At 41.8% G+C, this 25495-nt stretch overlaps 1 protein-coding gene across 3 annotated transcripts in view; it reads right to left on the bottom strand.

Moving 5' to 3' along the window:
• The window catches only part of SLC9A2 (solute carrier family 9 member A2), a gene marked incomplete at its 5' end in the record, with an annotated part of 87386 nt that overhangs the window by 33131 nt on the left and 28760 nt on the right, over window positions 1-25495 (bottom strand). For all 3 annotated transcript variants that reach the window (XM_081264130.1, XM_081264131.1, XM_081264132.1), the window contains 2 exons: window positions 14834-15084; window positions 22320-22783. In XM_081264130.1, coding sequence (XP_081120256.1) covers window positions 14834-15084; window positions 22320-22783 — 715 coding nt within the window. The remainder of the gene's footprint in view (window positions 1-14833; window positions 15085-22319; window positions 22784-25495) is intronic.

Genomic DNA, 25495 nt, shown 5'->3' with positions numbered 1-25495 from the left:
GCCTCGTGAGAGAAGATCTTAGCGCGCGTTCCAATAATTAAAATACGGATATCTCTGGAGGCCACTAGCTAAGGTGTATTGCTAAAAATTTCATCATTGATACTTTGGCCTAATTTTTCTTTAACCAGACTATATGGAAGTAAGATTTCCAAATATAAAATAACAAGGGCAAAAGTTAGATTAAATTAAGAATCTGAATGGGAACTGTTTTGTAAAGAAAAGACATATACACAACTCAAGCCAGTGGGCCTTTCTCAAACACTGAAAGTAGAAAATCAGTAACAGGTATCTTTTATACTGGTTATTTTACCCCTGGAAACTCTTTAATTCTATGCAAAAGGTGCTTCAGATGGGGTGTGCTGTGAAGTTATAGTATAGACAGATATGGAGAATAAAGGACACCAAAACACCCTTTACCCAGTTCTACCCTGAAACTTTCATTTTACATAATTAAGCAATGTTAGTTATAGAGTTGAGACCCTTCTTCCTTCCTTATTTGTATCAGATTACCTGAAATACACCCTGGACCACAGTGATTAGCTGTGTAATCTTGATTAACTAAACCTCTGGCTGCCTTTGTTCTTCCATTTATAAAAGTGGGAATGATAGCAGAAAAATGCTCCCTTAAACCTGTTGAGAGGTTGAACTGACATGACCATACAATGTGTTTGCACAGTACCCAACACAGCAAAGGTCCTGTTAATGTGCACTATTATTAGATAAGCCCTTGTTTCTTACATCCCTCTTGGATTTTGATTTTTTTTTTTATCATTTGAAAACTCTTATTCACAAGTTTGAGAAATAGTGCTTTTTTTGTGAATGTACTAAACACTTCCCTCTGAAATCATGCACACATCATTTATTGGGCAAGAAGTAAACCATTCGGGCAAAAACTCATCTTTAGTTCACTACATGAGCAATTAACAAACATCTCTAATTAGAAATGATTGAAAGCAAAGCTTTGTTGCAGGAATAATAAATGAATGAATTTTACACGAATGTCCACAGGGTCCCTTTCCATTGCTTTTGTATCATTAACATGACACCAGAAGAGAGGCTCATGCTGGCCAGGCACCCTGCTGTCACCTGACACAGTTTCCTACCAGCATCACTTAGTAAGGAAGAACACCCCAGGGAAGTACCGGAGGCCCTGGTACCCAATAGTACCCTACTCAGGAAGTGTGTGCATGTGCACAGCACTGAAGCATCTTAGGGGGCAAATGTTTCACAATTCTCATTCTTGTCTGTCATGTAAATCTGACACACATAACCACTCAAGCAAGGGACCTGGAGGTGTTTTCCTGGCAAGAGATTTTTGTTGTTGCAATCTACTGTGACCAGAAGTCAAAGCACCTCGCCTTCGCAATGTTGTAATTACACTAACTTCAAATGAGCTAATCTCTCTACAGTAGGGAGGTACAGGCAATACATTCTCCCAGGAACAGAGAAGAATAAAACTTTTGTCTCCTCCAACACAGTAAATCAGATTCCCCATCATTTTTCCAGAAGAATCACAAGACAATTAATTAGAGAGTTGGCAAAAGGTGTGGGCTAGGGTGTGCCACTCCTCAGCTTTACTCAGTTTGGAGGATGTGGCCAGGAGTGTCCTTGGGTACAATCTCATGTCATGGCATAGTACAGTAGCATGACGTGGAGAAGTGAGATTTCTTCATTCCTCATCACATGAAGATTTTATACCTGAAACCCACAACTTGTTATACTCATTCTGTAACATCAATGTCATAACATCCACACAAAAATGAAAGCCTAACCTCATTATGTTTTAGAAAATTCTAGTTGAATTTCTTAACCCCGAAGTGTTCTTCAGAAAAAAAAACCAAACAACTATAGGCCTTTAATATTCCCAGGATAACCTTGATTTTATTAGCTTGTATCCTTGAATCATCCCCCCTGCCTCCACTGCATGTCACTCTTTCCTAATGTACACATGAGTTAACATGATTGTGAATAGCAGTTCAATATCAACCCACATTTTCTGAGCATCTTCTCTGGGCCAGTTTCTGAGCTGGGATCGAGGAAAAGATGAAAGCAAGTTAGAGAGTACTGAACCATCAGGAGCCCTCATGGTAGGATGAAAAGAGTCATAAAGAGCCCTCTGTCACACAGAGCTGCATGGTCTAGGGATGAGCAAGGAGAAGGATGCTTTGGAAGTGCAGGGAAGGAAAGGCCCTTCCTGCCACATAGCGGGGACATCTGTACAAAATCTCCATCAGCAAATGAGGGCTCAGCAAACAAGGAAAGGAAGAAGGAAGTCAACTGTCCCTCAGTACCAGCAGGGGTTGGGTTCCTGGAGCCCCCATAGAAAACCTGAGGATTCTCAAGTCCTCTTTACAAAATGGCATAATATTGACATATTTCCTACATACATCCTAGATGTATTTAGATGACTTATCATACCTAATATAATGTAAATATATGTAAGTGGTTATTATCCTGTATTGATAAGGGGACAATGGCAAGGAAAGAAAAGGCTTGCACATGTCTAGAATAGAAGAGTCATGTACAGAATTCACTGGTGGATTCTGCTGGGTTGTTACCTTGGTTCACTGTCATGTAAGTGTATGGTGATTATCATCATTTAGGAGATGGAGAATATTTTTGATCTGCAGTTGGTGGAACCCATGGATGTGGACTCTGCAAATATGGAGGACTGACTGTCATTCAAGGAAAAGATGTGGTCATGTACCAGGGTGGGAAGGAAATGAAGAAGTTGGCATTTTCAGGCACCTGCTGCCTGATTCTGCTACCTGGAGGAAAGGGAGATGACGCTATTCAGAGGTGATGACGGAAGTAGTTAGGGGTGAGACAATGACATGTTAATACTTAAAGTTTAAAGGCTTAAATTTCATTCAAAAGACTGAAGGAGAATATGAAAAATTATATCTTTGATTCTATAATTAATATCAAAATTATAAGATTATCTCTAGTCTATATCTCCATCTCTTCAAAGATAACAACCGGAAACTCCAATAAGAAAAAGAAAAGTATTCTCATGGTTAGTGCAGTATATGGCACAAATGCATTCTGAGTCAATAACTGCATGGATGGGTTGTTAATAGAAATGGTAGGGTGATGTGAAAAGATCTATATTTTAGGAAGAGAACTCTGAAGGACATGTGGAGGAGAGATTTGGAGGGGCATGGACCTGGAGGATGGAGATAATTTGTTCCCTACAACGATTCCTCATTTTATCTTCAGAATCCATTGTAGCACCTGGTCCATCTGACATTCCAAAACATGCCCATGTTTTGACAGGTGTCAGGTTGCATTTTGTGGGACCACAAGGAGGTCAGTCATGTATAGAATTCACTGGTGGATTCTGCTTTGTTATTATCTTGACTCCCTTTAACATAAATGTATGGTGATTATCACCAATTTAGAGATGGAGAAGTGAAAGCACTGTAGTTAGTGGTTTTTGCACTCACCACCAATTGAAGTTTTCTTCATTCCTGTATCACTCAAAATACAGCATAGGGGAAAATCAGGCCAGCTAATACCACCTCCAAAGCCTTCAGGGGAAAGACAGGCTTTCTATTTAGCTATTCCATTATCTGAGTAGAAAATCCCAACCAATACTTTTCTCTATAGTACTCCTTGGCTCCAATAGAGCTCAGTGAAGCCTGCCTTCTATGGAAATTAGTTTTCCTTCCTCAGAATGTGTGGTTTGGGAGAGAATGGGCCCACATTCACCTCTGCTTCGCATGTTTCTGTGTCTGTGGTGGTACCACGTTCAGGTTCAGTGAGTGTTGGCCACGAGTAGTATCAGGAAGGTCCAGAGTGCTTGGTTTAGGTTCTGATCTTCAGAATCAAAGGGATCAGGTTTCAGTGTGGAAGGGGGATAGTGAAGGCAGATTTATGGTTGGGAAGTCAATATATAATTACGTGTGTGTATACATACTGTTCACAGCAAATGGTAACGAGACTACACAAGTAATTTCTCTCTAAAATACAAATGCCTTTTCTTTTTTTAAAGTGTGGTCAATTCTCTACTTTCTGTCCTCAGATCAGAACACTCTTCCTGGAATCTGAACTGCTTAGAGTTAGACCAATAAAATGTTGCAAAATTCATTTGTTTCTCTTCCATTTCTGTACATGATCTTTAAAAGTATGAATAAAAGGAAACTATAGTCCAACTAGTACATCCTCAATTAAAACTCTGCAAAATATGAAGGCATACTCAATGCCAAGAACTAGCAATGATGAAGACGATTAAAAAACTTTCCATGTATTGATTAAAGTCAGGTCTTGTGGTGACTCAGTGTACACTGAATGGACTCAGAATAAAGTACTCACTTATGTGAAGTAAATTAATTCTTCCAGGGCATGAATTTACTACAGAGTGAATTGCCTCTTCCAGGAAACCTGACAACCAAGAGAAAGTGAATTTGACAAAAGAGAAAATGCAAAGAAAAAAATTGTTTTTCAAAGGAGGACCCAAGCATAAATACCGAAGAACGACCTTTCTTAAAATACCAAAAATGAAATAAGGAAATTTGAAGTATCATAAATGGTGCATCATTCATGTAGCCTAACTCGTTTGGGGGGTTCTCTGGATCATTTTTTTCTCCTTTATAAATGTTTCCAGTGCAATTCAACTAATGTTTATGTATCACTTATTGGCACCTTAAGGCGATCCTGGTTTCATGGGGAGAGAATATGCAAAGAATCACAACTCGCTGTCAAAAGTGTAAGGCAACATAGGACCCATGGAGTTTATTGACACTTTGGGGGAACTGTTGAGAAAGGCTTCGAAGAGCAGGAGATTTGGAAAAATCTGGATGATGGGGTTAAAGTTCTCCTGGTGGAGAACTCTAGGTGTGTGCTGGAGGGAGGCTGCAGGTGGGTTTTCCATAGGAGGCCACAGTCCTGAAATGGATGTACATACAGAGTACCTCCAGGGTTCCACATGAGCCCTGGGAACATCAGCACAAGCCACTGCTTTCTGAAAGCTCTCACACGTATATGAGAAGAGTGGGTCTGGAGACCACAGGATGACTGGAAATGCTTAGGAAAACACAAATGCCTGGTCCCCATCCACGACCTTAGAGAATTCTCCTGTTTGAGTAGGACTCTCTGGCTGAGGCCTGGGGTTCCACTTCTAACAATCTTTCCAGGTGATTCTCGACTATACCAAAGTGCGGGGAAAGCAAGTGAGGTTATAGGCACAGGGTAGGGGGAAAGAAGGGGAAGGAGAAAAAGGGCTGAAGCTTGGATCATTTTATTTAAAGTTTTATTGAAGGGTGAACATGACGGCTAACATGGGGTTGGAGGACTCCTGTGGATCTAATGACACAGCTATCAATTCTTCCTTCCTGGGACTCCACCTGAGCATCTTCACTCTGTTGTATAGGGTCATTTCCTTCCTGCACAGGTGTTTCTGAGCCCCGGGGCAGCTGACCAGCTTAGGGGTATGACCTCCAGCTTGTATCTCCATGGTATCATTAAAATATCATCATTATGCCCAGCACGGGGGGGGGGGGGGGGGGCACAGCCTGTGATCCCAGGAACTCGGGAGGCAGAAGCAGGAGGATGGTAAACTCAAAGCCAGCCTCAGCAACTTATCATCAGTTGTATGTGTATGTGTAGTGGTCTAAACAGTTCTAGAAGCAGTCTGATCATGTACTCACCATAAAAGAGAAACAATTATTTCTTTGCTCAAAGATCCCAATGACTCCCAACTGACTATACAACAAGAGGCCAGGATGGCCCTTCTCACCACCCTAGAGTTCAGTTTCTTAGAAGCAGAAGAGCATTTTCCCCTTTGATTTCCCTTCTCTCTCTTCCCACAGTGTCCTCCTCTTCATCACCCAGGCTTCACCTCTAGGGGTCAGCTTTCCTTGATAACTTGCAACACCGTCTGCGATGGCCATTTCAAAGTGAGTTGAAGTTCACTGCCTTCTGCTGGTCACAGACCTACTTCTCCAGCCACAAGGGCTGGTCCTATGATACAGTATGATCCAATCAAGAGTCTCCAAAGCCCTGGACCAATCATAGTCTTTCCTTTGAATTTTTCTCCCCCACAGGTTCTGGCTAGATCTCACTCTACTCTCAGTGACAAGGGTTCTGATATATAAATCCCAATTTGTCTGTAACTCTGGTTTTATGCTTTGGAAATGATTGACCTAAAAGATGCCATCACACAAAGAAAGACAATATTGACTGGAGGTACGGTTCAGTGGACTTGGGAGACCCTAGAACCAGATCCACACCTGTCCACTTCAGGAATTTATTTATTCACATAACTCAGTAAGTCCCCCTTTTTCTAGCTTCATCTGGTTCAATTCAGGTTCCCCTCCTTGACACAGGGCTTCCTTCTCCTGTTGGAGTTGGACTCTTGGCTGCAAGGACACCAGATGACTCAAGTCACCTCAAATAGCTGGGGGTAAACTGAGAGGACACATTTGGAAAGACAGACTGCTGGTCACTTGGCCTGGTCTCCCCGGAACACTGAAAGAAGTCGGACCCCATGTTTGACTGAGGTAAGGAGAAAGTGGCCGCAGAAAGAAAGACCACAAGAAACCCCAAGGCATCAAGAGTGTGCTCACAGCCTCTCCTCGTCAAGGAGACCAACAGAGGCAGTCTCCTGCGTTCCACGAGGTCAGCTTCCCGTGTCCTCAGAGACCTACTGTGTCAATGGAAGAGCAGTCCTTGATCCCCTGTGTGAGTCAGATTGCTGTCATTGAAATACCCAGAACAAACAACCTAAAAGAAGGAAATGTTGATTTTGGCTCATGGTTTCGGAGGTTTCAGACCATGGTCACTTGGCTCTGTCACTTTAGGCCTGTGTCAGGGGAGCACAGGAGAGCCTGTGTACATGGCGGAGGTGTTGCTCACCTCCCAGTGGCCAGGAGCAAAGAGAGAGAGAGAAAGGGGCAGAGGGACCAATATCCCCTGCAAGGACACTCACTGCCACACCTCTCAAAGGCTCCCAACTAACAATAGCACCACAGGCTGGCAACCAAGCCTTCGACACAGGGACCCTGAGGGACAATCAAGATGGAAGCCTCAACCACCTGGTCGCTGAATCCCCTGCAGCACCTTGTCTCCAAGGTGCTGAAACAGATTTAAAGCTGTGTTCTAACGGGTCATTTTCAGAAGCCCTAACTAGGCATTAACAGTTCACCTCATTGCAGTTTCAGCTCACTGACTTTTTTTTTTTTTTTAAGAAAAAGAAATTTTTAAGCAATACTGCAAAACTTTTCATTTCTCATTGATTATCTAGTTTTACATTATGGCCTACCTAAGGAGAGAAAGTAATATTATTTTGTACAATATTCTTGAAACATAACCCAGCAGTGAAATGATTTTTTTTTTAGGTGACCATAAAGAACAGTCAAGAAAACTGACTCAGAAGCAACGTGGTGACAGCATTATCCTTTCATGAAAATACCTCCATTCTTCAAATAGATCTTGGAGAATCAATTCTTAATCCAGCAGCAAATTTTGGAATTTTGGTGTCCCTTAAATTTAATACCCAAACAACTTTTTTCCCCTTACCTGAAGAACTCCCTACTATCCCTATAATCTACACTAAAGGAGAAAAGTCCTAACAACCTGAAAAACAATATCTATATGCTACAAATGTCACCATAGGAATGTAATGCATTGATTTTCACAAGCCAATCATATTTGGAATTTATTGGACTTATGAATTCTATCAATGTATTCTTGAAAATTAACTCTTCTGCTCGTGTGTCACAAAGAGAATCAGAAACACATTAGGAGATAGGGAAAGATTGACCTGCCTTAAAGTCTATCCCTAATAATCTTTAACTATGGAGTATGCTTAGAGTTTTCTTCCCTCCCTCCTTTCTTTCTATCTCTCCCCTTTCTTTTATTCTTTCTTTCTTTTTTTGTTTTTTTGCTTCCACCAAAAATCAAGGATCTCTTGAGAATAAAAACCTAGTGCCCTTAATTTACAGCTTCTACTCTTCCTCTATTAAGTGAAAACAAAGATGTAAATATTGTCTTTATGTTGCTTTACCTCTTAGAAGATGAGGCAAGAAAATTCATTATTTTGAATATTGAATACTGAATAAGTTTGCAAAATAAGTTCACACACACACACACACACACACACACACACACGCGCACACCAGCCCAGGGAACCTGTTTTAAAAGTATTTTTCTCACTCCCTTGAGAGTCACAACTTTCCCCCAAAGAGAGTTCCACCCCTCAGCCAACTTTGGAAGGTGTTTCAATCACAACCCCTGAGGGCTGGGGTGTGGCTCAGCACAGCGGGTGGCAGCAGGAGCTAGGCCCTGGGTTCCCTAGACAACTGAAAAGAAAACAAAACAAAAGCCCTGAGTGTGGACCTGGGATAACACTCTGCCTCTTCTCAAGGCGGCTTCAGTTTGTGGTCTTAATCTCTGCAAGCCATCTGAGAAGAATGCTCCACTTTCCTCCTCTCCTTGCTCCTTCCTTCCCAGTCTTCCCCGTTCCCAAGATACGTTCCTTACCAAGACCTTCACGACCACTGATGGAGGGAAAACATTTCTCGGCTATTTTCCTATGTTTTTGAGCTCTACTTTTTTTCTTTTGCTTTATTACTGGGAATAAAAGTTCCTCCAAGTCTTCAGAAATCCAAATAGCAAAAACTAATGGTGAGTTCTACCATATACCATCCCACAGAAATAGAATCAGAGCTATATGTGTGTGTGTGTGTGTGTGTGTGATTTTCAATTTTCTAGTCACTGTTGTTCAAACATAAGAAAAAGATGAAGTGAATTTTTAAACTGTATGCATTTAACCCATGATAATGGCAGATCACCATGTCATCACCCAATCAATCTCAAAATCACCAATAGTCTGCGATCATTTTTCCTTCTAAGTTTCATAAATCTGTCATCTGTCTTAACCTTAGAGCATTGTTCACTTTGGACTAATCACATTTCAAGTGCTGCAAAGCCACTGCTGACTGGTGGCCAATCCTTTGGGCCTGTGGAAATAAAGAAGTGACAGAATTTTTTGTTTTGTTTTTGTTTGTTTGTTTGCTTATCCTTTAAGAAACCAAGAAAACGCTAGGGTTTGTCAATTGAATCTATTCCATTAAATAGGTCAAGCCATAAAAATAAACACAAATAATTTCACGAGTTATTTACAACCCAGGGCTAAGCTTTAGCATTTCAGATTTCCTGTCTTCCTTTTCTACTTGTTCCTGGCAGTTTAGACATTGATGCAAAAGAAAATCAAAGACAATAATAAGCTTTCTGATCATTCTTTGTCTTTACTCTTTTCTTAAGTTATATAGAAAATTAAGGGATATATGCAGTTATAGTTTGGATCTTAAATGTCCCCCGGGTGCCCACGTCTTAAAGGGTTGGTCCCCAGTCTTTAATGCTATTGGGAGGTAGTGGACCCTTTAGGAGCCAAGGCCTGTGGGTCATTGAGGGTGTGCCCTTGAAGGGGGCATTGGGACCCTGGTTGTCTCCTATCTCACTTTCTCTTCTCAGCCACCACGAGGCAAGCAACTTTGCTCCATCACATGCTCTATCATGAAGTTCTGCATCACCAAAGGCCCTAAAGCAAGAGTCAATCAGCGGTACATGGAAATCTCCAAAACTGTGAGCCAAAATAAAACTTTCTTCCTTTTAAGTTGATTATCTCAAGCATTATGTCACAGGAATTGAAAGCTGACTGACACATATATTTTGTTTTTCTATTATGTATCTATTTCCGGCCTTATTTTATTATCCTACCACTTGTTCAGTGTTTATGTTTAGGTGGGCATACCTGATTTTTAAATGGCTTAGTTTTGAAAGGTCTCTGATAAAAGTGAAGATATACACCATAATTAAAAGTAAAGTCATTATTTTTCAGGATAATTGAAGATACAGTGACCCAGTGAAGTATAGGGACCATGGAGGCACAGATCTCAGACTACAGCCTTGACCCCTCCAGCCCTTCCATCCAACTCTCAGCCTGCCGGTCCTTCACACTTCAAAAAATCAATCTAGTGGCTCCTTGGGTTCAAAAGTGTGTTATAAATATGATGTTCTGTGTAATGTTTTATGAATGTTCTGAAATGTTTTTATTTTAATTTTTTTAGGTCTTTGAGAACCCCAGTAAACATGACCTAGTCATTCTGGAACCTTCTCACACATAGGGTAATGATTTCATATCCTTGAATCTTGAAGAGGCGGTCTCCTAATGCCACAAAGCATGGTTAAGAGGGACTAGGAGAGAAGCTGTGGCTGCACCTTGGCCGGTAAGAGCTTCTGTCTCCCTGAGGACACAGCCCTCATTCATCATTTAACCTAACAGCCTGAGGTTCATTTACCTGAAAATTCCCTAATCTCTCTCCTCCCCCTGCAAGAAGGATGCAAATCAACAGATTACCAGCTACCAGGTTTCAACAATCATTTCCTCCTAAAGCTAAAAGGAGCTTGAACCTGTGTCGAATTAAGAGGGTCTTTCAGGAGCTCCTCCACCATCTTCCCAGTCTTGCAGACTCGCTGAATACATCTTTTTCTCTGCCCCAACAACTTGTGCTTAAGTCACTGGGCCCTTTTCAAGCGGTGAGTAAATGGACTTGGGTTCAGTAACAAAGCTACAAGAGAGACGGCAATTGTCCTCTCTATAAAGCAAAACAGGAAGCAGAGGGAATGAGATTGTCACCCTTCAGGAGTGACTATCTCAGTTCAGACAGTTGGACCTGCTCCTAGATCCCATCCCCAAACCTCTCATCCTGGAAATTCCTATTAAATTCTCTTTTTAAAATGTTTTTAAATGTGATTTTTTTTCCCCTTTTAATGGACGGATTGCTGCTATCACTGGAGACCCAGGGTGCTGGTATCACTATACTCAGTCACCCTCTGGCCATGTTCTGCCACTCTGCAGGACAGTGTGCCTTCAATGTCCCATTAATCAGAGCCCAGGTGACTGTGTGTGGTACAAGGTAAGGACCAGAGCCAGATGTCCACAAAGGAGAATGAATCGTACTTACAGTTTTATCTGCAGAGATCTGATTTTTAGCCATCACTTGAGGCAGCTGTTACGGCCCTCGGGTAAACAAAGTAAAATGACATAAAGTCCCCCATTGTCTGTGGTGGACTGTCAGTGCTTTATCTGAGCATTTTTCTGAATGTCAAGTCTGAAATACATGGGCAAAGACAAGAATTTCTGGAAGACTTAACAGGAATCCCTTCCACGTCTCTGGAGAAAGTGCTTCAATCCTGGAAGGTGTCTGTTGCTGTTGATGTGCAAAATTTCTTGTTTGGGGGATGACAGAATCTACCCCTGAACTTTAGGTCTCACACTAGGGAACCAAACTCTCAAACATACACCCCCACACACACACACACACACACACACACATACTTTACACACTTTTTCCTACTGCAACAATCAATTCCAGTGAATAAACAGGCAGAATAATATTTTTAAAATAAGGATTTTCATCTTCTCTCTTCATGCTTGAATTGAAAACCCTCCTGAGCAGAAACAATTCCTTAACATTAAATTCAGTTCTGAAGTGCTTATTATGAAAGATCACAAAGAGGAGACCAAATCTTAAGCATGCCCAGAACTCATCTCCCCAAACCCAGACGTGACCCCACTGCCTACTACTCAGTGTACTGGCTGTCAGTGGAACACATGTAAAATCAAGGTCTGAGAACAACCGATAGCAGCAACAGCAACCTGCTTCCCACATTTTGCCACCGAAATCAAGACACAAATCCTGCCCGAGCCTTCTCCTACCTAAAAGACTGGCTGCATTTTAAATCCAAAGCTAAGTCTCCTGTCACACCGAAGGAAGTTTGTTTTTAACCCCACTACCTTCTCATTAAACCATCTCACTCTAGGACAAGGGTCTACCCAAGGCGAGGCTCCTATGTGTAGAGAACTGGACTGAAGCTGGGGAGCAGCTCAGCAGACAGCAAGGGCCTCCAACGCAAAAGGCCTTGGGTTCGATCCGATCCCCAGCACTGAAGAGAAGAAAAAGGGAAGGAGAAGGAAAGGTTGGTAGAAGAAGACAGGGAGGCCAAGGAGGAGGACAGCAGGCAAGACTCAAGTGGTCCAAGTTTTACAGGCCTTGTACAAATCCTTTGTGGGCTTTTTAGAGGCTCACCCACCTCCTGTCTCTGCCAGATTTTCCTTTCCAATCTCTCAAGTTTGTCACCACAAGCATCTTCACTCCCGTTAACCTTAAAATTTGTTTTTAAATGGCAAGAAGTGCAATTTGCATGAAATACAATAGGAATTTCTTAAATTTGGTACGATTTAAGCCTCCCCACAATCATTCATGCTCTAAGAGGTGTGTATATACGTGCACTTTTAATAGCATCAATAAACTGGATTCCTTGGACCACATGTCCCAAGGTAAATACAGTAATTACCACGTGGAAGGGCCACAACTTACTTCAAGGTGGCGGGGGTGGTGTCACGTGCCACTGTGATCTACACCACATGGAAGCATCACACACTACCAGGCTTTGAATAGTGCATGAGTTCCCTGACATTAGAAAATGGCATCACTTCTGAGGACAAAGGGCAGCCAGTGTGACTGTCCCTTCATTTGCTGTCATAGGACAGTGAGTGCAAATGGTAACTCTAGACACAAAAATGTTTACCTCTCCTCAATATCTTATATAAGGCTTCATTCATTGTTTTGGTGCACTAGGTACCAGGACAAAATAATTCAAATATACTAAAGGCATTTTCTCCACACTATGTTATAAAATACAAGTTCCCTTTAAAGTCGGAAGGAAAGGCAGTATTTAGCATCCACCCACAAACCACAGCCAAGAGTTACCTGCGCTGGCAAAAGCATATGGCTCTATTTCTCTCTGATTTCTGAATTTCCAATACGAATGAACCCAGCACCCTGCCTTCATGAGTGGCTCAGGATCTGATACTCATGAGCTTTCTGACCCCAGCCAACCTTGGGCCTCCTGACATATCTCAGGCACCAGGATTCCAATCTCATCCAACTCTTCAACTATCTCTCCAAACTATGGATCTCTGGAGAGCCCAGTTCCTGACCTTAACAGCAGGTAAGAGAACTTCTTCACATAATTACTCGTTTAGTGTTCTCTTAGAACATTGACATATGCACAAATCCAGGAACATATGCTAGGCTGTGCACTTCAAGGTCCCCACCCCCACAGACTGTTTCTAGAACAACACTGCTGCAAAACTAGACACCGAGACCCACCCCCACACTCTTCTTATAGACCTGTGACTAGCTGATCACATATTGCCAACGACACTCTGCAAAGAACAGAGGAAACTGGAAGTCGCACAAATGATATGAATAGTAACCAGGAAGACATTTCATTACTGGGTCAAACTGGATTAATACGTGGCTTTATTTAGGTTCTCTGTGAAACAGGACACCACCCCACCTTCCACCCATGGCTTTCACAACAATGAGTCCCACTCTCCTTTTGCAGGGGCCTGGATTTCCTCCACCACAAACCTCATCTGCTGCTGATGCAAAAGTATAAGGTGGAAAACAAGATCATCTTTTGTCAAAGCATCACATAAATCAGGTTAGGAGAGAAATTTCCAGGAAGAACGAGGACTTTGTTTAGAGCAGCAAAATTCTAACTTCGTTTAGCAGTCCTAGCTTGCAGCCTAGTGCAATGTGGGGCTGCAAATACATATTTGTTCACCTTTTTTGAAATTTAAAGCTGTTCATTATTCATTACTAAGGTGTTTCTCACTATCCCTAAGGACAGTGTGACCATAATATTTTAGGCTTGTTTTGAGAAGCCACATAGATATCCACATCCAAGGAGTAGCTTGCTTTGAAGCAACACACTGAAGGCCTCAGGGGGATCCAAAATGCTACCACTCCTCAGTTCATTTTTGTTTGTTTGGTTGGTTGGTTCCAAGGATGGAACTCAGGGGTGTCTAACCACTGACATGACTGGTCCTTTTTTTTGAATTTTTAATTTTGAGTCTCACTAAGCTGCATAGGGCCATGCTAAATTGCTGAGGTTGGCTTTGATCTTGTGATCCTCCTGCCTCAGCCTCACAAGTCACTGAGATTAAAGGTGTGCAACACCATGCATGGCTCTTCAGGCCATTTTTAGAGGTCAGTTCACCAGGGACAGTCAGTTAAAATGAATGATACATTAACTGATTTTTTTTTTTTTGAGACAGGGTCTCACTGAGTTGCTAAGAGCCTCACTAAGTTGCTGAGGCTGACTTTGAACTTGTGATCCTCCTGCCTCAGCCTCATGAATCACTGGGATTACAGGCATGTGCGACTGCAAACATCTATTAACATAATTTTTAATGATAATGTCTTGCTCTATAATTGGATCTTAATATCCTAACAACTAAACGGAAATCACATGACCACATCCCTTATTCACTGAATTCTGCTTTCAATGCTTTTAGCTCTTGCCTCTATTAAAATCTATTACAGAACATATTTCTACCACTAAGATTATTCAAATGGATATACAGAAGCAATTCCAGAATGTGTGGAACAGTTTATGTTATGCAACCTTGTTAAGAATATTTTACAGCCTGTCACAAGGACCGCACTGAATGGTGATCAACCTCACAAAATTCTGGTGTCTAATCAAGATCAACGCCAAGCTTATTGTCACATCTCATGTGAAACTCAAGAGATAACTTTTAGGTAGCTTTCCAGCGTAGCCTACATTAGATGAGCATAAATTTGACTGATGTTTTCATTTCTTTATAACAAAGGGTAAGAAAAATCTATTTTCAATTTTTCTTACAATAAGACAACCTAGTCTTTGATATAACCTATTCAATGTTACTATCTTCTCTTTGAATGCATAAATTCAATGGAATATACTAATCAAGGGCTTTTAGCAAAGAAATACTTACGCCATGATGCCTGAGAGATGAAACATTTCAGCTGTTATGTAGGACAAATAGCTGTACAGGAAGACAAAGAGCGGCTCAATCACACGGATATTGTGTGTGAAACGAGTAGTAAATGCTGCTATAAATCCCAGGAAGATGCCAATTAGTACTCCGCCAATTCCCACCACAAAGAAGTTAGCAATTCCTGCAAACACGTCAATGGTCTCAATGGTTTTCATCTGGCAAAAGGATTTGAACAAGTTGTAGAGGACCTGGGGGGAGAAAGAAAGCACATTGTTAAGACCCCCTGGAATCCCCTCTGTCTTCCTGGACACGGACAACCTACCTGGCCCTCTAAGAGGGACGCTTCTTCTGGGAACCCAAGAGGATGATTCAGGGCACTCACTGTGTAGCTACTTGTCGCAAATATTCATATTGTGGTTTTAAACAAACACACACAAATCTTTGATAAAAGTATGCTGTCAGGAAAACTACTTCTAAAAGTAAAGGCCAGGAGATTCCAGGGTTATTACTTCACTTACTCTGAAATCATCCCGTTTTCCAGTATCACCTGAATGAGTATTTGAAAATAGCCCTTCACCAGCCTCCCTCATGACACTATTGTCTAGGAGTCACATGTCACAGAGAATCTTACCAGCACTCCTGTGGATATACTTGCAAGGTCCTATCATGGAGTCACTCCATGGAAGGTGGAAGGGACCTACCCATCAGTCGAGGCACTCAAGTAAAGTACTCCTCCTCCCAGGTCACCATAGTCCTCACCCCATATCCCATCTCCTCCTGCCTGCAGGGGAGCTAGAAGAGTTCCTTAAATCAAAGAGGGTGTGTGTGTGTGTGTGTGTGTGTATGTGTGTGCAGGGGGAGGGAGAGAGGGCACGCACAATCTGGACACTCGTACATATTTTCTACCTCTGAAATAATGAGTCAACACTGTTGTTTGGTTTCTTGGTTTCTCTGCGTGGCTTTGGGATATGGAAGACTTCAAGAATGCTAGGCACTTCATGCATACTGGGTAATGTGCTTTTGACCCTTAGAGGGAGAGGGGTACTGAGTTCAACAGAATAGGAAAGGATGGTTTGAGTCCTGCCATTTTTTTTTTTCACAAAACCAGAAAGTCAAATACAAGTTCAGTTTCCCTACAGCTTTTCTCCATGATATTTACAACTCTGGGAGCACCTAGGGAGTTGGGGTGAGTCAACTAAAGAGGAGACAAAGGCTGTGCTATACCTTCATTTCAATTCTGAGAAACTCGAAATTGATCCAAGCTGTGCACGGTCAAATGAAGACATAATGTCAGAGACAACGTCCGATGCAGGTCTCCTTACTGGTTAAGGTGCTCACGGTTCAACGTGGACAAGTGAGTCAGAGTCCTCCTGCTAACCAGCCTGGGTGCTGGCAAAAGCTACCCCACACTAGTTTCTGCTTCACCTGAGACAATTTACATAGCATACCACATTACGGGTTTGGGTATACTTTGTTTTCTCTTTTCTCCTGGATTATAAATTCCTTGGGATCAAACAATACCTTATGGTTTACATCCTCCATGTTACCTTGTAGATTCAATAAATGCTTAAAAAAAAAAAGTGGGTAATTCCTGAGAAAGCAGTGGGCATTTTGTTTCTCCTGATTATTGATATGATACCCAAGAACATTTAGTATCTTACCATCAAGAAACAACTTGAGAGAAGAACGAAAGAGAATTCCATCCTGAGGAATTCAATATTTTGAAGATATCATCATTTGCCAAACACAGAAGAAACTGGTTCCAAGTAGCATCTGCTTGTTACTTTCAGCCAGAGGCTGGCTGCAGGATGGGAGACCAACAGCAGTGGCTTACCACAAGGGCTTCCTGAAGGGGGGTCAGAGATGTGCTACATACACCCCAAGCCTCCAACTGCCAAAGCCAAAGGTGACAGTCAGAAGCATCTTGGAAGAAAGAGAGAGGAGAGATGGGTTTCCCCGCCATTCTGTGATCCATTGTTTCTGCCCTGAGAGTGTCCCTCTAATCCATTGGGACATGAAAGTTCTCTCCCCACACTCCCTGGCTCCAGGGCTCCCTGCCTCTAGTTTGCACCAGGAGTCTTACTGCTTCCTTTCAATAATGCCCCCTACAGTCACCCCAAGAAACCTCCTCGAAATGCTGCCCTTCCACTTTCCACTCCCAAGATTAAAATCTTGGGTTGCCTGACCCCGGAAGGCCTGATATTCTCGATACACTTGACACACTTTTAAAAGGTTTTTTTTTTTTTTTTTACACTTTTATTTCTCTTCAACCCCTGGGTGCATCCTCACCAAGTCTGGGTGAGGATTTCACTACTGCTTCCCAAACCACATTATATTTATCGATTTCTGCCCAGGTTTTCTTTCCTGATGCTTCCCTTGAAAAAAAACTTGGTCACTAAATCTGGGGAAATTTTATTTACGTTTTAAGGCACAGCTAACGCTACTGTCTCTCCCAAGAGCCCTCCTGGATGACCACAACCCTTGTGAATCCTCCCTTCACCGTGACCTCTCACAATGCACAAATGGATGCATCCCAGACTCTTCTCTGCTTTGCAACGCACAATCTTGTGTGGATGGTACTGCCTCTTGAGTGAAGGCCTCATTTCCTCAACAAAATCAGAAATTTCTTTCCCACACAGAGCCCAGGGTTTAAGTGAGTGTCTTCCTCCTCCTCTCCCTGCCTCCACCCCATCTGGCACTCTGATAAGACCTACAAGGGACATAAGTGCTCAGGGTCACAGAAGAACTGGCACCAGCAGGTGGTCATACTTTCATCATCCTCCAAAACTGTTTTCCTGGGCAACTCAATCCATCATTCTATCAGAGGTACAATCTACTCTAAATATCCCTTTAGATGTCATTAAGAGTCGTGGGCACTTGACTTTCAGCACACTGGGCAGAAGCTCCAGTTTGATCAATCGCCTGAGATGTCAGCACCATGTTTGAAGAAATGGCTTAGGCAGAAACGTTATCTTGACAACCAGAATGCCTTCCATGACCTCCAACCTGGTTGACACTGAACCTGACATCAATGGATCAGCATCAGATAAAATTATTTTAGTTACAACTGGCTATATCTCCATACTTAGTTCATTCAACCTAAATCCTTTAATTTTATCCAAGGGAATTGATACAGAAAAGTCCTTTGAAGTTTTAATATATATGTATATATGCATGATATGTACATATATATATGATGTAAGAGGGCTGCTAACATTTCTCCACCAATTCTATACAAAGATGGGGTCAACTTGACACTTGTATTTTTAGGAGATTAAAATTTCAGTGATGACTTTGCTAAATTCCATAGTGAGCTAAGTTGATAGCTGAATGCTTTTAAACTGAAATCAAAGTTCTGTTTGTTATGATTTATATATATATATATATATATATATATATATATATATATATAAATAAACTGGGAATTAGTTATTTTTCTTTCTTTCTTTTTTTTGGGGGGTACTGGGAATTGAACTCAGGGGCACTCAACCACTGAGCCACATCCCCAGCCCTATTTTGTATTTTCTTTAAAGACAGGATCTCACTGAGTTGCTAAGCACCTCACTGTTGCTGAGGCTGGCTTTGAACTCACCATCCTCCTGACTCAACCTCCCGAGCCATTGGGATTATAGGCGTACACCACTAGCCTGGCTTTATTTTGACTTTTGATTTACAATGTGTACTGATTCCATAGAACCATGTAAGGTAAGGATGTAAACTGCAAGTTTTATTAAAGTAGCTCTAGTCCAGAAAAAAAAAAGGTGTTCAGCACTTTCTCTTATATAAAACATAAATGATAATCACTTTTGCATAATGAATTTCAGATCTATTTTGCTATTTTTAAAGTCAAAATTAAATTATAAGTGGTCATTGCTTACCAATCTTCCTCAAAAATTCCACTTCAGAGTCCCCATCACTGGCCCCTGGGGTATATCTCAGGGTCTGTCTCAGAGCAAGCTTTCCTGAACTAAGCCTAGTTAAGGGTAGAAAACTAGGAAATGCTTGAGGAAGCTCTTTAAGACTTCTTGGAAAATGTGTGAAACTTCTCAATAGCTGCATTAATGGGTTCTGAGAATGACGTTGACAATAACCGTGTGAACATGTCATTTGTCTAGGGACTACTATGGAAGTAGCAGGATATCTCAGACAGCTGAGAACCGAAAGAATCTTCAGATTTTGAAAAATTTTCATAAAATATGAACTATAAGAGACAACACAAAAATTCTATTTAGAAATCACCCATTTATTGTTCAATTAGTTGGCCTTTTTTTTGGTTAATTTTAATACATGATACTCTTGGACAATACCATGAAGTTTGATCTACCATGTATATATACAATTTCTCTTGCTTTGAGACATTTCTGTACTAGAATTTCTTCCTTTCACCTTTCCATGTCAGTATTAGATTCATCATGACTTGGGAAGAGGTTAAGAGCTCTAAAGCTACAATTTTAACATTAATTCTTTTTGATTTACCTAAATCACGCCACCTGCAACTTCTTTACTGTAGGCATCATGATCCACATTTTCAATACCTTTTTCTAGTCTATGAGTTTCTCTCCTAGAGATAAGTCCCTCTTCTGGAGATAAGACTGGAAGAATGAATCCAAGAATCTCCAATAAAACATCTCCAACCCCTATTCTTTGCGGATATCTGAGTAGGAGAAAAAGTAATAATTTTGACACCTTTGTTCTCATTGTTCCTGACATGTTCCATTAACTACAGTCTTCTGCCAATTCAGTTGGAGAAACATCAGGTAGTTTATTCTTTGGCATTAGGTAGGGAAACCCTTGGGCACACCCTGACATCCTGTGGCCTGGGTTCTGAGAACATGCGTGCTTGCAAGCCAGTGTCTTGGTATCAAGGAAGGCTCTTTTCTACAGAGCCATTGGAGTTGTTCTGATTTACTGGCTCTGGCTATGGACAATGGCTTTCACCTCTAAACCAGCTGTGTTCTTCCTCTGTCCTTGTCCCCCTTCCTATTGGAATGGCAAGCTGTCAGTCTGGCCCACTGTCCTCCCTGGGCCAGGCCCCACTCTCCATCCATAAACCCACAGTGGATGGCTTCGTGTCTCTGAGAGGAAGCTCAGGACTTGCTTGCTGCCTTAGCACACTCTAAACACTGACTTATCCTGATCCCTTCCTGAAATATGATTCTGGAAAAGCTTACAGAATGGATGGAGACTCAGGCGTTTGAGAAATTCTCTGAGAAGCAGGGACTCAGTATAAATGGGAAGCATTCTGGAACTGGCCTGACTCTGCTGAGCACCCCCACGAAGGAGTGCAGCCAGGGCTCTCCTTTCTCTGTCAAGTCCCCTTTTCATTAATAGATTCACTCCCAGCATTCCACATGCAAATTTCCACAGTGTCCTTCAACAAGGGTGAAATTTACATATTGAAGTCACTGTGGAAAACTTGATGCCTGAGGAGGTTACAATGAGTTATAAAATGTCTTCGATATTGGGGCAGTTTCAAGTTAAAATTTAATATTGGTAAGTTAATGACTGTTAATAAATAATAGAATATATGAATTTGGTTTGGTTCTGGGAGTGAGCTAACAGCAATCTTAAACACCCATCTTAGCAGACACTCTAAAAGTTACGGTCAATAAACTTTTAATGAATTGTCTACATAACAATATCCATATAGAATTAATAGACAGCCTTAGAGATGATATTTTAGTTTCAGAGATCCATGTTTGCTGTAGAATATAATTATCAGAGGACAATGATTTCTATGCAGGCTGTTAAGTTAGGAGTAACATTTTAAGGGTAGGAGTTAATAGAAAGGGTATTTAAAATTGTTATTTAAATCATGCTTTATTTAACATTTCCTCTGCCTCAATTTTCTTATCTGCAAAATGGGAAGAATACCTACTTCATAGGTTCTCACAGAACTGAGCACAAGGGAAGCATTCACTAAAGGTTAATGGTTATCATATCTGTCACCCCTACTACAGCATCGCCAGAGCTAGCTAATTGATTTATTAATCCAGGATCACTTGGTAATCTCTAAATATTACAGGAAGAGCTGTCTGAAGATCTGTGGGCAAGGGGAGATGTTTCCTCATCCTTCCTCTCCACCCTTGCCTGAGTTTGGAATTGTGCTAAAACTTAAGATCATAACGGCCTCTGAATCTAATTATGTAGCAATTAAAAGAGAATTAAAAATAAGTTGTTGTTCAAATAAGCACCCACTTAGGAGAAAATGATGAGAACTAGGGATGTGCTGGTTGGATAGTAACAGAAAATGAACATGTGGCAAAATTTTTCATTAAGATTGTTAACATGACACATAAGTTGCCACCAGGTAGAGAATGGGCACTTAGTAGGTATTGTTGTTCCGCAGATGTTATACATATCGCAGCATATCAATGGCATTACTTCTCACAAAGATTTCTTGGGATCTGAAGTGTAACATTGAGGTGAAAGACCATCACATTTAAAAATGCCAAAATGATAAATCATCAGAGGCACAAAGACCACAGTCACATTCATGCTCCTCTGAGGACCAGGCTCTTATATGAAGGGACTAGCTACATACTTTGTGAAACCTGGTGCAAAATGAAAATGAGGGGCCAGTTGTACCATAATAAATAAAAAGTAAGTAAATACATTTAGAAAAGTATAAAGAATTTCAAGGCAGTGACACTAGAGCATTAATCTAAGTGAGGGGCTGTGATACTGTGATATATATATTTAATCTTTGCTCACTTTCTTGGCATATAACTTATAAAATGTTTGGAATCTCTGAAATGTATGCTAATGATTGATGGCTGGTGGCTCCAGTGTAGCTTCAGGATTGGAGCTGGCCACTGGAGAGACCAAGGTGAGATTAAAAGGCTGGGACTTTTACTCCAACCTCCAAAGAGGACAAAGGAGCTGAAGGTTAATTTTATCACTAGTATCCAGTGATTTAATATTCAGCCACGCCTATGTGATGAAGCACCCATAAAACTCCAAAAGGGCAGGGTTCAGAGAACACTTGGAAAGCTGAACATGTGGAGGTTCTTGAAGGGTGGTGCACCCACAGAGCTCACGGAAGCTTCTACTCCCTCTCTCCATCTGTATCCTTTGCAATATCCTTAGTAAACCAGCAAACGTGTTTCCCTGAGTGCTGTGAGCTTCTCTGGCAAGGAAGAGGTCATAAGAACCTCCGACTTGGAGCCTCTCTGTCAGATGCACAGGTAAAACACCTGGGGCTGGCGTTGGGCATCAGAGGGGGAGGAGCACTTGGGGATGAGCCTGCCACCGGGGTGATCTGATGCTATCTGCAGGTGGGCTGTCAGAACTGAACTGCATTCGAGGACACCTAGCTGGTGGCTGGGTGGCCCAACACCCACTCACAGCAGCAGTCAGAGGCACCTTGTTGGGAGAAAGTGCGTTTGGTTTGGTTCCTCTGCATCCTCCGAGGAAACCTGCTCAGATGCAGGTGAGCCCTGGGCTCCGGGTGCCACGGTAACGTGTATGACATGTCACTCACCACTGTGACGGCATCGTTCAGCAGGGACTCCCCAAAGACCAGGATGTAGAGCTGCTCGTTGACGTGGATGTTCTCAAAGACGGCCAGCACGGCCACGGGGTCCACGGCTGAGATCAGACTGCCAAAGAGCAGGTTCTGGAGCAGAGTGATGTCACTGAGGCCAAAGGCTTCGATCTGGCAAATGCCAAACAGAGACACGCCGATGCCGATGGAATTCCACAGTGTTCCTACCACGGCATACCAGAAGATAGTGCCTATGTTCTCAAAGAAGGGGCGAGTGGGCATGAAATAGCCAGCATCCAGCACGATGGGCGGCAGGAGATACAAGAAGAACACATCGGTCTTCATCGCGGGGGGCGACTTCTCATCCACACCAAAGATAATGCCACCAAGCAGAAGTCCGACCATTATGAGAAGGCAGCTCTCGGGCACGATGGTGGGCAACTTGTGATAGAGATGGAAGCCTGATAACGAAAACACCAAATCTGGGTTATGCAGGAATTATGGGGAAGGGACATTTGTTTTTTTTTCCTAACCAATGGGTGTAATTCCAAAATCTGCCAGGTCTCCCAGTGTAATTCACTAGAGACTGGCTTTGCAGATTACAAGGTAAATCAGATGATTCCCTCAACACCGTTCACATTTATTTATTTATGTCCATGCCATTAATCACTATCAAGGTACAAACCTGACTATAAATCAAAATTACAATGCTACAGATACACATCATCTACATGGTACTTTAAAAAAAAAAATTCGTAAACCCCTATTAAATTCTTCTTCAATGCTGGGACTGTGGAAATGAAATAAAACAACAAAATTTTGTATGTAAAACAATTTAGTGATTTCCCAACGTTTTCAGATGTAACTTTGCATCCTTATGAAAACCCTAACATATACGCAAGGCAGTCATTTTCATGATTTTTTTTAAATTTAAGGGCCGCCAAGGCTCCAAGATATCTAGGGTGTTACCAAGGTGGCTGGTCACAAACCCATCTGGGGATTAGTGTTGCCATCTCTGGCACTCATAAAAATTAATAATATTTATTTTTCATTTCAGATTCTTTCACTGGGGATGCTGAATCTATTTAATTTTTGAGATATATGATCCTTCAGAAACAACAAATCAGTTCATAAAGATGCATCAATATCTACTTGATGAAAGATACAAGTTTACCATGATGTCCAGTTTCAAAGAGCTGCCAGTCAAGTGATGATAGGATATATTATTTGTGACTTACTCCAATGTACAAGGCTAAGTGGAATTGAGCCCTGCTAAGAGCTGGGAAAATACAGAGGAGAAATCAATGTGCTAGAGAAGACACCAAGGAAGAGCCAGGATCCATGCACACTGAAAGGATAGACAGGAGGGAAACATCCACTTCCCAAACCAAGACAGAGTCCAATGTAGCTTTAACACATAGAACACATGAGAGGAGTCCTGTGGCAGAAAGGGGCAGAGAAATACCAACACCTATGGGCAACTATGGTGTGGATCTGAAATGTCTCCCAAAGGCTCAGGTATTGGAGGCTTAGTTCCCACTGCAGCCATTTTAACAGGTGGAGTTTGAGGAACTGAAAGGATCATGAGGGCTCCGACCTCATCAATGGATAAACCCATTGATAGATTCATAATTTGAATGGACTACTGGGTGGTACCTGTCACCAGGTGGGGCATGAATGTATGTCACTGAGGGCATTCCCTGAGGGACTATATCTTGTCCCTGGTCCCTTCCCCTCTCTCACTTTCTCTCTGCTTTCCAGCTGACATGAGCTGATGAGCAGCTTTTCTCCACCAAATCCTTCTACCGTGAAGTTCTGCCTTGCAGAACTCAGGTCCAGGGCAATGAAGTAGGCTGGCTGTAGACTCAACTCTGTGAAACTGTGAGCCTCCTAGATCCTTTCTCCTGTAAGTTATTTCTTTAGACATTTTGTTACAGCAATGCAAAGTCGAGGAACAGAAACCTGATTCAGGAAGATCACTTGAAAGGGCTTAAATGAGTTTATCTGCAAGACAGTAGCAAGTCCGACAGAAGGCATTTAGTATACCTTAGAATTAAAGCAGAATATGTTCATTTTCTGGTTTAAATAGATCCCCTCCAAAATTCCAGTGTGATAGGATTAAGAGGTGGGACCTTTGAGAAAAACAAAGGCCTTTAAGAAAGAGACTTCTTGCCGGGTTTGGTGAGTGCACTCTTCCACTCTGATTTGCTTTCTGCCTTCCACCATGTGAAGACACAACAGGCCCTCAATAGACACCAAATGCCGGCACCCTGATCATGGACTTTTAGCCTCCAAAACTGTGAGAAAATAAATATCTGTCTTTATAAATTATCCCAGTCTGTTCTAACACCATAAATGGACTAAGACAGAAATGTATCCAATTATAGGATAATAACACTAAAATAACAGAGAAAATCCTAAGAAACTAACAATCGTACAAGTTTTAATTCGTAAATCCTTTTAACAGGACTAAAAACACAGTGTGAGATACTTTGTGAGCTAAAGAAACAGTCATCACAATACTTGGAAGGGATTTGCAGAACTCATTTCTAAAGGATAAAGTGGACATCTGCATGTGGAGTATTTGAACTGCTCTTCAGTGTTGATTATTTTATAATTCGTCCTATAATAGGCAGTAAAACTCAGCTGTTCTTTACTCATGACCCCTGGCCAGTTCACTGACCTAACCAATAAACAGAGAAGTGAAGAAATCCTCTGACAACCATCTTTGCAATCTCCCCACACGCTGGGTCCTTTTATAATTAACATTTCCTGTAGGATAAGAAACTTGCCAAGAGCATCTCCCTGGCCTCCCAGGATCCTGGTGCAATCACCCCCTTTGTGGAACACAGCCCCAACCTGAAGTCTTCCTGCATTCAAAGCTGCCATCTGATAACAGCCCCCCCACATTGAGGTGCAGGGTTAGGGTTAGGGTTAGGGTTAGGGTTAGGGTTAGGTTGCTCTCTGCCTCTGACTGTGGACAGGTTACCAGCATGGCCAGTCCCTACTGACTCATTTGTATAATAGAGACAAACGCACCTCCCAGGTAAACATCTGTAAGGATAACTGGGTGGGTGACTTTCTGATTTCTCACTGTACCTGTAATGTCACAAATGCCCCCAAACTTGAGTCACTTCTCCTTGTTCTACAGGAAAAAAGCAAAAGAAAAAAAG

This window comes from Spermophilus citellus (assembly GCF_964194105.1).
Source record: "Spermophilus citellus genome assembly, chromosome: 13".
In the NCBI taxonomy this organism is placed as follows: domain Eukaryota; kingdom Metazoa; phylum Chordata; class Mammalia; order Rodentia; family Sciuridae; genus Spermophilus; species Spermophilus citellus.
Note: the sequence above shows the minus strand (reverse complement) of the source record. Positions and strands in the feature narration are given on the sequence as shown.